At 33.4% G+C, this 14,400-nt stretch overlaps 1 protein-coding gene across 1 annotated transcript; it reads right to left on the bottom strand.

Annotated features, from left to right (window-relative positions):
* Window positions 1-2,982: 2,982 nt before the first annotated feature.
* Window positions 2,983-12,385, bottom strand: LOC130818774 (ras-related protein YPT3). The gene is made up of 2 exons (XM_057684977.1): window positions 11,895-12,385; window positions 2,983-3,813 (listed from the first exon to the last, which is right to left on the bottom strand). Exons 1-2 carry the CDS (start codon window positions 12,113-12,115, stop codon window positions 3,381-3,383), a joined length of 654 nt encoding a protein of 217 aa, XP_057540960.1. The 5' UTR covers window positions 12,116-12,385; the 3' UTR covers window positions 2,983-3,380.
* Between the last annotated feature and the right edge of the window lie 2,015 nt (window positions 12,386-14,400).

Genomic DNA, 14,400 nt, shown 5'->3' with positions numbered 1-14,400 from the left:
TGAGATGTGGGGCCAAACATTATCATCGAGAGACAGTTTCTCACAAAAATAATTTAATATAAACCTTAAATTTTTATATGAGACGATTTTACCATGAGACGTTATTAATAATAGGTTATTTGTCATTTATGTTATCTTAATGATGTTGAGAAGTGTTTGTCTCATATTACATTCGAGTTATTCGAAATGTCATCTAGTGATGTCGTGAAGTGTTTGTCTCATACTCTTATTTGAGTTATTCAAAAGAAAGGGCCTATTAATAAAGGTGTTTAAAATAGATCAGACAATTTGAAATTTATCCGATCTTGTAATTGAACCATATTGACTTTTAAAATGTATTTACATGTTATGTAAAATCTAAAATGGACGTTAAATCTGATTTTTGAATGGACCTAAAACAACCGATTTGAAATCGACCCAATAACCCAAATTAACACATTTAGGCCTATAGCTGAGAAGCCCTATAACTAGAGTTAACTGTGGTTAAATTGTTGGTTAATATGCAAAATGATGTATTTGAATTAGATATTTTATATATATATATATATATATATATATATATATATATATATATATATATATATATATATATATATATATATATGGGAGAGATCCAATGAGTAGGGGTTGAAAATAAGAAGGGTAAGAAGGACTCTACACCCTTGATTTTTACTAAAATAAAAAAAATGTATGGTCACAATAGAGCCAAAAACACATAATTGTAAAAATAACTATGTTACACAGAAAAGTTACTATGAAATAATTTTTAAAATGTTCTTAATTTATAATATAGTATCTTTTTTGTATATATAGTAACAAAACAAAATCAAGCAAAAATCCTTCTCATTTTAAAATCCTTTTTATTTGATCTTTTATATATATATATATATATATATATATATATATATATATATATATATATATATATATATATATATATATATATATATATATATATATATATATATATATATATATATATATATATATATATATATATATATATATATATATATATATATATATATATATATATATATATATATATATATATATATATATATATATATATATATATATATATATACATATATATATATATATACTCATTCGCAAGATTTTATCAAAAAAGGTTCTTAAGGTGGTGTTGTGCTGGTCAAAGAAGATTCCTTTCACTCTTTTTGGTCAAATAGGATGTTGTTACTCCATCACCCACCTATACACGATTATTGAACGTCATACACAAGTTGTTTCAACACATAAGATACATACTCCGAGTGATATCACACTAATTCTTTATTGAGGCCGTATCACCTAGGGCTACACACGGTCGAATTTGCTCTGGTTTGGTACAAATATTAGACCAGATTAGAAATTTTGGTGTGGAAAAATTTTAGACCAGACCAGACCAGTCAAAACACCAGATCAGACCAGAATCTAAGATAATGTATTCATCTTTATATATATAAATATTTTTATACATTCCGAATCTTTAATTGAGTCTTTGAAAGTCTTTAATTTAAGTACAAAATATCTAGTAGTGTTTCAAGTCTTCAATGAAAATTAGCTCTTGATTCAGTAAAATGAGAAGAAAAATTGATTTTGAAGTGAGAGGAAGGCGCCGCAAACCGCAAATAGAGAAAAATTCGACAGAAGTGAGGTTTAATTTAATTTTCAACCTAAAATATAATGGGCTGGTAGAGTGGCAGTAATCTACCACTTCATATTTAGAGTTGGACCAATTGCCTAACAACATAATGTCCTCTATTATTGCGGTTAATGGACTACGGTTTAAGGGTTGTACTAGACCAGAAAATAATACCGTTTTGTGGTCTGACTTGGTCTGAAAATTTAAAAACCAAGATCGGACCGGAAACCGTAATTTTTTTGAAAAAAAATTGGACCAAATCATTTAGACCGCAGACTAGACCAAATACTTAAATTACAGTTTGGTCTGATTTGGTTTGCGGTTTAGACCAAACTTTGTTCAGCCCTAGTTTCATCATAAGACGACCTCAATTGAATCAGCCTAAAGTCTTAAAAAAAAAAAAAACTGCTCTCTGTACAATTCAAATTTCATTGTTTTTGAATTTTTTTATTAATGGGTTGCTTGTACGGGCTCATCTCACAGTAAGACGATCTCATACAAGACTTGCTGTAAGTTCATTCTTTTGTATCTCTTTATTTTTCAAGAATTATAAGTTGTTCTAGTGATTAGCACTTGTTTAGATAGGACGAAAAAGATTGAAGGGTAGGAGAGGCCTCATTTGGATACCAACAGGTGGATGGAAGGAAATAGAGGGAAGAAAATAAAAATAGAAGAACTCCTTTACAATTTTGATAAAACTATATTCAAAATAAGAAAAATTTGAAAGGAAAACACACTAATATTTCCTCTCCTTCCCGCGTCCTCCCCCTCCCTCCCTTCCCTTCCAAAAAATGTTATCTAAGAATAATGTAATATTTTTCCATTTCATCCATATAATAGTTTCTCACAATCTACAATAAGATCAATTCCCTCACCCTCACCCTCACCCTCCCCCTCCCCCTCTCGCCGGTAAGCCCTCCCCTCCCCTCCCCTCCCCCTTTTGCTATCCCATCAAAGAAAATGTCATCAATTTGTTTCCCTTCATTTCCTCCCATCCAAATAACATAAATGTCTACCCTTTCCATCGTCTAATTTTGCTCCATATACAATTTTGATCCGTCCTACATGGTTTGTACATTGCCCATTTTGAACATAACTCCACCAATTATATCCCACGAAAACCTGTAATTTATTTCTCTTTTCCTAGATAGAAACCTAAATCCCATAGTAAAAGACAACACCCCACCAACAACACTCCACTGAAATACGCATTTTATCCCTTTTCCTTGTTCGTTGTGTCGCACCCTTGAGGAGCAATCTCATGAGATAGAGTAATGAGTTGGATGTTCATCAACTACATTGTGAGTCACCTGTTTCAGGCCAACAGAATATCCTAGGGACAAGATTTCAATTGTATTGAATCCAACATTCAACAAAAAAGGGAAATAAATGCAGTAATAAGAAATGCAGATTCAATTTAACACAAGGTGTCACAGAGCTCCTGTATCATCCAATGATCATCTAAATAATCCAAAATATAGCTATAAAACAATTCTTGAGCCTCATTTTTCAAATCCATGCAGAAAAATTACATGCAAATTGCTTCTACTAATTGTGTCAACTGTAAATGTCTAGATATATAGACAATGACGATCTAAATATAACTGTTTTTAAGATTTTTTGAGGGAAGAAGGTGGGCGCAGTCCACAACTATTGAAGTTCGACCAGTAAGTAAATTTTCGGGGGAAACAAAACGTTATAGCAGCAAAGACTTACAGTTATAAGCAACTAGTTAGTTTGAGCAGCAGCCAAAGTTCTTCCAAGTTGAGCCTTCGTTTTTTATGTTTATACTCTGTCCTTGGGATGGTACAGCCGATGCAGAAGCATCACCGGCCTCAACTGCCTTCTTGCTCACAATACGATGAATCTGAGTAAGAACCTCAGTGAAAGCCAGTTCAACATTTGTGGCTTCGAGGGCAGAAGTCTCCATGAAGAAGAGCCCCTCCTGCTCGGCAAGAGCTTTCCCTTCATCAGTAGTAACAGCCACAAGATGCCGAAGATCTGATTTGTTACCAATTAGCATGACTACCACGTTAGGATCAGTGTGATCCCGGAGCTCTCTAAGCCACCTTATAGCATTCTCAAATGTAGCTTTCCGGGTGACATCATACACGAGCAAAGCACCAACAGCTCCTCTATAGTAGGCACTAGTGATGGCCCGGTACCTATTTCATCAAATAAGAGGACTCCAAGTTTGTGTTATTGTCATCACTTTTGATAAACAGAATGATGCAAAACTAGGGGCATTGGAAATTAGACTTCAAGCACTTTTCTAATCACATAATATACGCCTCAAATTGGACATCGGAACAAAAAGTTATAGGCATTTCAATGTAGCTGATTGTCCAGACTCCGATGAGTATTCATATACTTGGGCGGGGAATCAATTCCGAAATGAATTCGGAAGAAAAATATTCATATCTGGCCGCGTTATGAGTTCTATCTTTTATCTTTTCTTTTCTACTATATGGGATATCTAAGCCCATAAGCGGATTTAATTTTTTTTATTTTATTCTATCTTGTTGTCATGTAGTTTTGATATATATAGGCATTTGGGTGTCAAACAAAAACCAAGTGTTTTCTGGGGTTGACATCCCAGAGGCTTCTATTTAGTACTTTTGAATTAAGTTCAATTCTTTTCTGCATACTCCATGTTCTTTAGTTGCTATCTTCATCACTTTTGGAGTTAAGATTTAGATAGGGCTTTCTAGATTAGTTCTAGGGAATAAAGAAGCGAAACCACGATGGAGAGATTGGTCGATTAAGAAGAATTGCATACTCAAATATTTGATTTGTAATTACTTACTCTACACAGATTTGAATTGTTGCTACTATACTCATGGTGTAGAACATGTTAAGGTTAATATGTTCATCTAGCTTCGTGATCCACCCAACATGTTTAGGTTTGTAATTACCATTTGCTTTTTTTGTGCGGAAATGATGGACAATATCCAAGGGCACGCCACAGCCATGGAACACTAAGCTGAAAATTCACTTTACAAGCACATACAAGCATTTGCTATAACAAGAATTGGACAAAGCGCACATGAAAAGAGGAAGCATCTCTCTACTCAGATAATCAATCTTGTGTTAGACAATGCAATGTGGTAACTGCATGGGTCTGCTAATTGTAGCACACAAATACTGGTTTAAAAGAAAAAGGACATTCCTGGTTGTCACAGGCCTATTTTGGCTACAGAAAGACTGCCCTGAACAGTTATAAATTTCCCCTCACAGGCCACTCGTCATTGATTAGTTCTACTATTATAGCACAATAACCACAGGCAGATATTACAAATATTTCCATCTCCCGGTCTACTCTGCCACGAACACTGTGGTCATTCCTGGCCATTTTTGCAACCATTCGACACTTTCAATATCTGACATATACAGGTCGCACTAATTAATAATTCGAGATACTCAATGTTTCTTTACTATATGCAATTGTTAAGCTTCTCTAGACGTACATAAGCTTCCACTATGCCACTACCCTTTTGAGTTTTGACTTGGTCATGTTAGTTCATTCTCCCATCTTGTCTACTACTTGCTAGCTATTTTACTACAATAAAGTTGAGTGACGGCATCCTAGCAACTACCTTATTATTTTGAAAAGCATCCAGTCAACATTTCCTGAAAAAGTGAGAAGAAATGTAGACTAAAAAGCAAGAGTAATTTCAACTGTACTAGAGATCAAAAGAGCACCAAAGATGTGCTCAGTTATACCATATACCAATTTGTCTTTCATCTATCCAAATAGAAAACCCAATTTTTTTACAATGAATCCACACACGAAGTCAAAACAATCCAAAACAAAAAGATATGCATTTATTTGGTAAACTTGAGATGCACTTGGACAAAGTCTACCCTTTTTTTTGTTTCGCACATTAATCAATTGATAAGACATGTGATATACAAATTAAACATTCATAAATCATAACCTTTGAAACGACAAGCTGAATCATGACCTTGTACAACCAAGAAGATAAGCAAAAACTTCAAGTTTTATATAAGGATGGAGAAACAATAATGGTTCAGCAAAGCAAGTATGGAAAAGTGTGATGAATCAATATCAGGGGCTGAATAGTCTTTTCGTAAAGCTTATAGAAAAGGAATATTTTGTAACCAATTTTGTGTAAATTAGCAAGTTGTTAAGCTTGTTAGCTATGAATACTAATATGTAAAATTGGTTAGGATATGAAATGAAAATGATATGAAATTTACCTCTTAAATTTCTCTTTTCTCTGTCTTTCTCTTTACTCTTTGTTCTCTTTCCCTATTTGTTATTCTTTTTCGGTAATTTCTTCTCTACCTTTGCTTCTTTACTCTCTCTTAGCCCTAATCTTTTCTTTCTCACATTAACAATTTTCGGTTTATTACAACTTGGTATCAGAGTTGTGCGTTCCAAATGGGTTTATGTGAATGGTGTGAGGAAAATCTTGATGAAAATGGTTATTCAAGGCATGAATTTAAGGGAATAGGGCATGGGTATTTTCTTCTCATATTAAATGAAGAGAAGATCAGTTGTTTGCCATGGTTGAGCCCATATCCAACCCCTTACTCCATAACCATTACCAGCAACCACTCAACAAAACATCGCCACACCTCTTAAAGAAACAAAATCATACTAATATTCAGCACCCAAAACAGCCCACTCCAACTCATTCGTGAAACAAGACAACTCACCTCAAGAACTCCACGCTAACCACCCTGACATCCTCTCAAACCAGGGCGCCGATAAAGTCACCAGAACTCAAACAATTCAAAAACATCCAAACATATGTACTATTCACAACTCAGCCATATTGTTCCAAAAAAAAATGTTAACCAAGAAGCTCTTCCTCCACAACAATACCCCCTACCGACATACCAAAAACTCAACCCAAAAATTCTTAATCTCACCAGATCATTCAACCCTTATCCTACAAAACTTCCAAAACAAACAATACAAAACCCTTTCGAAAATCCAAAAGGAAAACCTCCAGAAGGACCAGAAGAAAAGAAGACCATCCCAATAACCTTTCGGAAAAGATGGAGGAGAAGAGGAAGATTAAAAAGAAAGAAAAAAAAAAGATGGAAAATCAAAAAAGGATCAGCATACATACATGTCAGAAGGAAGGGCATGGCGTTAGGGAAACAGAGTTACCATTACTGGCTTGCTGCTGATTTTAAGCCAGAATTTTTGGCTTTAGATCCTAAAGTGAGTGACAATGTTCAGTGCTCAACCCATCTTCAACATTGAGCTAACCTTGTTGACCCATCCTTTCACTTCAATTGTTGTATTGTAGAGAGAACAAGTGAAAACCCACCCACGAGATTAGCAATTTTATCTTACTGGAATTTAAAATTGGGAGTGAGGAACAACTCTTCATGCAAGGAAATTACTTTGATTATTATCACAGTGGCATCATTAATATCATTAGTAATATTATTTTTGAATGTATCAACAACATTAATAATGGTGCTTCCAATAAGCCTATGATGATGAACAATAATGGTAACAACGTTGTCCCATCCATCAACTCTTACATCTAAAAATTCTTGCCCAATTTGAAATCAAACAATTGAACAACACCAGCCCACATTAGTTATGGGTAAACTTCATCCAAAATAATATCCTATTTGAGGTCAAATCTAGTACTTATTTCCTTCCTTAACCCAACTTTTCACATCATCTAAAAGTAAAAGTTATTCATCCCAAACAATTTTTACACTACTATCTACTTTCCTTTCTACTAAAAAATAAACACATTCCTATTTTCCTCCATTCACTCTTGGTTGAGCTGCACTTGAGCCCCACCTTAGTCAGTCCAAATCAGGCTATTTTTCGTTTTTTCGTCTACATTGAAGCAGATCACTACACACCTTGAGAACAAGGTGGATCTTTGGATGGCCGGCAATGTTATGAATCAATATCTACATATGGGGGACAAAATAGTCTTCTAGTGAAACTTCTAAAAAATGAATATTGTGTAACCAATTTTGTGTAAAGTAGCAAATTGTTAAGCTTGTTAGCTATAAATAGTAATATGTAATACTCATTGGTTAGGATATAAGATGAATATGATATGAATTCTCCCACTTAGATTTCTCTTTACTCTTTGTTCTCTTTTCCTATTTCTTATTCTTTTTCTGTAATTCCTTCTCTACATCTACTTTTTACTCTCTCTTAAGCCTAATCTCTTTCTTTCTCACATAAGCAATTTCTGGTTCATTATAGAAAGAAAGAGTAAGAAGGGAAGGAAACAGCACAAAGAAAAAGCTCTATGCATGGAAGAAGCCATGAGAAGATTGCTTAATAAGAAGCAACTACCACGTGACATTTTATTAAAAAATTTAAAGATGAAAAGCTCACCACTGGAATTAGGTTCTACATGCATTTGACGGTTCATGAAAGTAAGAAATTTAGGAATACATAGTGTGCCAAGTGCCAATGCAACATTATATCTCAAAATTATAACATGCATTTTCATGAAGATTCAATGAATTTCAAGAAGTTTATCAAAGCATATTCAGTTGCAAGCTGGCAACAGTTGGGCATCAAAACTTAATGCAAAACCTACCTCAAAATCTTGGGGCTTGTTTCGTATCATTTTGGTTTTTTCAATTTTTGTTTTTTAAAAACTAAAAACAATTTTTATTCTGTATTTCTGTTTTTAAAACAATTAAAAGTTAAAATTAGTTTTCTAATACAACGATATTTATTGATCACTCCACCATTGAAGTGTTAAAATGCATATTTCAGCATATTAGTAAACAAGATTACCTTTTTTAACTTCAAAATGTAACATAATCTGCATATCAAGCAATATAAAGACTAAAGAATGAATCTTTTATTAAAATGTGCTCCTTTCACCATTTTTCTTTTAACACCAAAATATTGGTTCTATATTCTATCATACATAATGAGAAGTTTGACTTGTATCCTTTAAAATGTACATCACAGTGCTTTTTTATTGATAAATCTTCAGAAAAGTAAGAATGGGTGAAAAGCCCATTGAAAATGAAATAATGGACATTAAAGTCTCAATTTTTTAGGGTTAATTGTTTGCTCAATTGCAATCCATTTAACCAAACCTAATTTAAAGAAATAAAAGAAAAAAATTGAACAAAGCATGGAATGGATTAGGAAAACAAGGACAAGGAAAAAAATTAAAGGCTCACAAGCACCATTAATGGAGATTATCAAGTAATTTTCAGAAAAATCAAAAGCTCACTGGCACAATTTATGGAGAATTTCAAGTGATTTCCAATAAATATTAATTCATCAAGATTTTCAGGTTCTTCAAATTAGAAATACATCAGCCAACGTATAATAGAAACTTTTATTTAGATTGAGAACCTCCAGAAGTTGACATCCAAAAATACAAGTTGAGAGGGGAACTAAAGGACTGAATTTGCAGATACCGATAAATATTTTGATTTCTATAACATGTCGGTTACAAATCTGACAAAACCCGGATTATGGTGGGGAACTCAAGAAATGAACTAAGGTACATGGGACTGAACATTTGTGGGAAGCCATAATAGTAATTGAGGAAGGGGAGAGAGAAAGTTTCAACTTGTAAGAGGTTGTAAAGAGACAATCAAACATTAATTGAAATGAAAACCACAAAACTAGGAAAAGTGGCTTCTATAATTTGGCTACTTGTATAACAAAATTTAACCAAAGTTGTTTTTCAAAACAATTTTGCCAAACTTGTTTTGCTTTGAATTTTGTTTAAAAAACAAAACGAAAAAACTGGAAACGTAAACATTCCCATACAGCACCTTAGCAACCACTGATATTGTATTATGTGCAATCAATCACAGTACACTCTTCCCTTTCCCCTTACAACAAGGGGCGGGCTTTACATATCCTTCTCCTTGTGTCACTGGTGTCATTTGAGTATGGCCTTACTTTTCTTCATATGTACCCCTCAGTTTAATAATCCTCACATCCTACAACATTGTGAGTCTACAAAACAACCACCACCTAAAATAGATCCCATACCTAGCAAGGTTGAGAAAGTTCAGCAGTACACCGCAATATAATGCAAATTGGGTGCCAAGTTTTCCATGATTCCATAAGAATACATATCCACAAAGTACTAGAATGCCTTCAAAGAGTACCAGAACACTAAGACTTCTGTAGATGGAAAATTGGCAATCCATCAGAATTTTAAACAATTAGCTAAGTCATTGCTGCAGCCTCTGGGGTCCATCAAACCTTTATGCTTTCTATTTTAAGCAAAACAAAGTAAAAATATCCCTATAATCAACAGAAATGTGGGTGTATAGAGCACAGTCCATGTGTGAATCCCTACACGTTCATCCATGGGTCATAAGTCAAGCAGTAACATGCATCACATATTGTAATGTTGAATATTGCAGCACCAGTTTTGATCATGCATTTGCTTTTCTCAAAGCCCAAAACTTTGACCTCTCAAGTGAAAAAATGATCATTTGTTTTTTGACTTTTCCTTATAATTCACAACTGAAAACAAATGTCATATTAGTCAAGTTTTCATGCATTTGCCAGCTTATCCTATCAAGAAAATCCAAATCATGAATAATTCATCTTTCCTTCCGTAAATTAGTTTTCAAGAAGGTGGAAGTCATGAACAAGAGTAGGAGAGATAACATTCTGACCAAACAAATAAACCTATTGTAAGTTTTTTAGTTATACTAAGGAGCTCAAACTACAAGCTTTCACCAAAAGGAGGACAGATAACATTTTTTAAGTGATATTGTATGAATTAAATGCATGACCAATTGCAGAACTTAGAAGAGGGATCTGTTCATTTACTTTAATTCTTATCTAGTAGAGAGGATTCAAAGGGTTTCAGTAAGTGTAATCCAGAAAGTTGGAATTACAATCCCATGGGGAATCAATTTATCGCTATTGCCCTTCGGCAATTAAAAAGTAGGACCCATAATACTATTATTCTTTGCTTTTTTTCCTTATATTTTGGGAGTAGGGAAGAAGTGTGTGGGAATGAAATGAGGTTCCAAGAGACCTGATTAGGATTTCAAAACACAGGAAACAAAATATATATCATGTACTATCGAGTAATTCTATACAGTCGTTAAAGCTCTTGCATACTACAAAACATAGTCGCATTACGAACACATTGTAAAGGTTTCAAGTTAAAGTGATAACCGCAAAACCATCCCCATTGGCCCCGTTAGTGATTTTGCAACCCTTACTATAACTGCGAGCACATACAAACTTTTGCACCATGCTACAAAATCTATAAGAATGACAAATGACTGTGCCACTGTGGAGTACTAGGTTATTTTTTTTCTTTAAAAACAAGAAAAATTATCTCTATGGTGCATTGTTTAGGATTTACAGAGGAAAAGAGTTAACAAGTGTAGATGATAATTTCTCATAAAACTTTATTGAAGAAACTTCCGACTCACATCAATATTCTAGAAGGAATATCAAAACCAAGCTTTTGATCCCACAACACAATTATTAGTTTCTAGATTAACTCAATTTTAGTATCCATTCATGCACAAAACTCCAACCCTTCCTCCAAAATGACCTTACTGAAGCCTCGAGTCTAATAGACTTGCAAAAACATCATATCTCCCATCGACCACTGATCGAAATGCAGAGAAAAACAACCCAAAATTATCTTCCTTTTATCCCTTTCCACAATTTGTGTACCACCTTGCATGGATCGAGCCATGGTAATCTTCTCGAGTTCATACCCAAATTAAATGACCCCAATGAAACAAAAGACTCACCCATGTCTCCTTCATGACAACCAAAACAAACCCAAAACACTGTTAAAGGCAAACAATTCTTCACATCAGTCAGCAATAAATGCAGTAAACTAATGGTACACCACCTATCATTAATCACATACTAATAATGTATCTCAATTTCATTAAATTTTCAACCCAATCTAAACATAAACATGGCACGAAAACTAGCCAAATAAACAGTTCAACCCCAACACCCAGATATCAAAGACTTCTCAAGAAATCCTCATCATAAACTCCTCTAGTACAAAAAAATACATGAAAAGAACAATCACAATAAAAAATTAAGGGAAATCTAAGCACACCTGCTTAGGCTATGGCATGGATCATTTGATTAAAAAGTATTATAATTGAATTTGGGTAACATATGATACAAAAGAACGTGTGCCGCTAGGAGTATTTGGTCCATCCTATACTAGCGCCCTGATTCGCCATTATCAAAAACCTAATAACAACAACCAAATATTACATAAAAGAGAAATATAAGAAAAGGTACCTCTCTTGACCAGCAGTATCCCAAATCTGAGCTTTGATAACCTTGCCTTCAATGTTTAAACTACGAGTAGCAAATTCAACCCCGATTGTAGACTTAGACTCCAAATTGAACTCATTTTTTGTAAACCTAGATAACAAATTTGATTTTCCAACTCCAGAATCACCAATCAGAACAAGCTTGAATAAGTAATCATAATCATCATCTGCTCTGTAACCTGCCATTTCTCAAACTTGAAATTTAACTATTTCCTCCGAATTAGAGAGATGGATTTTCCCCAAAAATGATTGACAGAATTGGGAAGTGGGAATTGATTGTTGAAAAAGGTCACTACTTGTGATTGTTAGTGGCCTTGTAATTGTAGTTTGTGGGTGATGGGTATTTCATTTGAGTTTTGCCCTTTTTATGCTTTATTGTTTTTATTTATTTATTTATTATTCATAGTTTTTTTTTGTACTTGGTTTATGGTTATGGAGGTGGAGTGGAGGATAGAGTTTACTTTGATGCTTTGCTACTAAATAGGGTTATGTTTAACTCTTTTTTGGTTTAGTGTTTAATAAATTTGGATGGATAAATAAAAATTATAAAATTAAACTCTAAAAAAAATACTTCTCAAATTAAGAGTTAAGTCAAAATTGTTGTTAAAGATAGCGAATTTGAACTCTAATGAGCGACTTTAGATAAAAAAATATAGGTAAAAACACTGCCAAAGACAACGACTTTAGTTTAAATAAAATCGATATCCTTGACGGTGTTTTCAATCCTTCATAGCCAGCAAATTTTTTTCTTCTTTCGCCATTTTCTTCTTCCTCCTACCTTATTTTGCCAATTTTATTTTCTAACCAACCCTAACTTACCATAATATCCTCCTCTTTATTCCTCATTTTAGTCCTAAATGATCAAATTTTTCTTCATTTTAGTTTTAATTATTCAAATTAGTGTGTAAAGGTATGTATTTTTTTGAATTTTAAGGTTTAAATTGTGGTACTAATGTGGGTTTTTTTTGCTTATATACTGCTTATAATTCTTCACTTTTGCTTCATTGTTACTGTTTATTCTTTTACTTTGACCTAATTGAGGTAATGTGAGTTTTCTAATTGTTTTCACTATTGATTGTTCTTGGAATATTGCGATTGTTTCAATTAACTAATTTATTCTTGACCTAAGTTGTTGAATTGTTGTTGACCTAACTATAATTTGGAACAAAATGTTGAATATGAAATTTTACTTTGTTCTTGTTTGAACATGAGTCCAATTTATGATACTTTTGGTCTAGTACAATTTTCTCATTTGGATGGATATTTGAGAAAACATGTGAAATCCTAAGAACCTAATTTCCTTGTCCCTATATAATATTCTACAATGAACCCATATTAGTAAAGCGACGTGAATTGCCTATAAATCACCTTAATTTACCAACCGTAAAAGGCTATATTGGGTTTTATACAAGTCATTTCATACATCAAGGGTCCTATAACCCTTGGATATTCCAATTGTTTATTTGATACGCCGGTATTCAGGATTAGTTTAAAACTAACATTTGTAGGAGTATTAGCAGGATATTTGTCAAACATGCTATAATGTTTAAGAATTTTCTCAATATAATGAGACTGACTCAATATGAGGCTGTCATTATCCCGACTAATTTTGACACCTAGTATAACATCGGTCTCCCCCAAATCCTTCATTTAGAATACTGATGACAAAAATACTTTAGTCATTTCAAGTATTAAACTTGTTCCAAAGATAACCATATCATCAACATATAGACAAATGATGGCACCATTTCGTTTGTCATCAAAATTGCTATATACACACTTGTTCGCTTGATTTAATTTGAATCAATAGGACAACATCGTGGTATTAAACTTTTGGTGCCACTATTTTGGTGCTTGTTTGTACATATAAGGTTAGTCTCTTGTCCCTCCATGACAAATCCTTCAGGTTGTTTTATGTATACTTTCTCTTCTAGATCTTCATATAAGAATCTCATTTTGACATCCATTTGATGGATAACTATATTGTATGTTGAGGCAATTGTTACCAACAATCTAATCTTGGTTGTTCTAGCAACTGGAGCATATATATATCGAAATGATCGATACTTGCCTTTTATCTAAAGCCTTTTGCCACCAGACGAGCCTTAAACTTATCTATAGTTTCATTTGTGTTTAGTTTTTTTTCTAAAGATCCACTTGCAACCAATTGGTTTGCACCTGGGAGAACGATCCACTAAGACCTAAATATTATTTCTCACAACGAAATTCATCTCATCATTTATCGCTTCCTTTCATAAAGCACAATCTTGCAACTCCGTAGCACCATTATATGTCACTAGATGATCGTCCCACACGGTAACAATATGGAACGCTTGTACAAAGAAAATCCCTACACCCTAAATCAAACATACTTTGATATTTGGTCAAAGACTTCTCCTTACGACGTCTCTTACTGCTCCTTAATAAAGGTTTCTTCATCTAGTGGAACATCTTAAGACCCTTGATCATTT

Source organism: Amaranthus tricolor, chromosome 1 (genome assembly GCF_026212465.1).
Source record: "Amaranthus tricolor cultivar Red isolate AtriRed21 chromosome 1, ASM2621246v1, whole genome shotgun sequence".
NCBI lineage: Eukaryota > Viridiplantae > Streptophyta > Magnoliopsida > Caryophyllales > Amaranthaceae > Amaranthus > Amaranthus tricolor.
This window is presented reverse-complemented; position numbering and strand designations above follow the sequence as displayed.

Excerpts from the sequence above, each read along its gene's own strand:
- LOC130818774 (XM_057684977.1), bottom strand. The coding sequence starts at position 12,115 with ATGGCAGGTTACAGAGCAGATGATGATTATGATTACTTATTCAAGCTT. Across the intron at positions 3,814-11,894 it reads GATACTGCTGGTCAAGAGAG|GTACCGGGCCATCACTAGTG; the intron begins GTACCTTTTCTT and ends TTGATGAAATAG.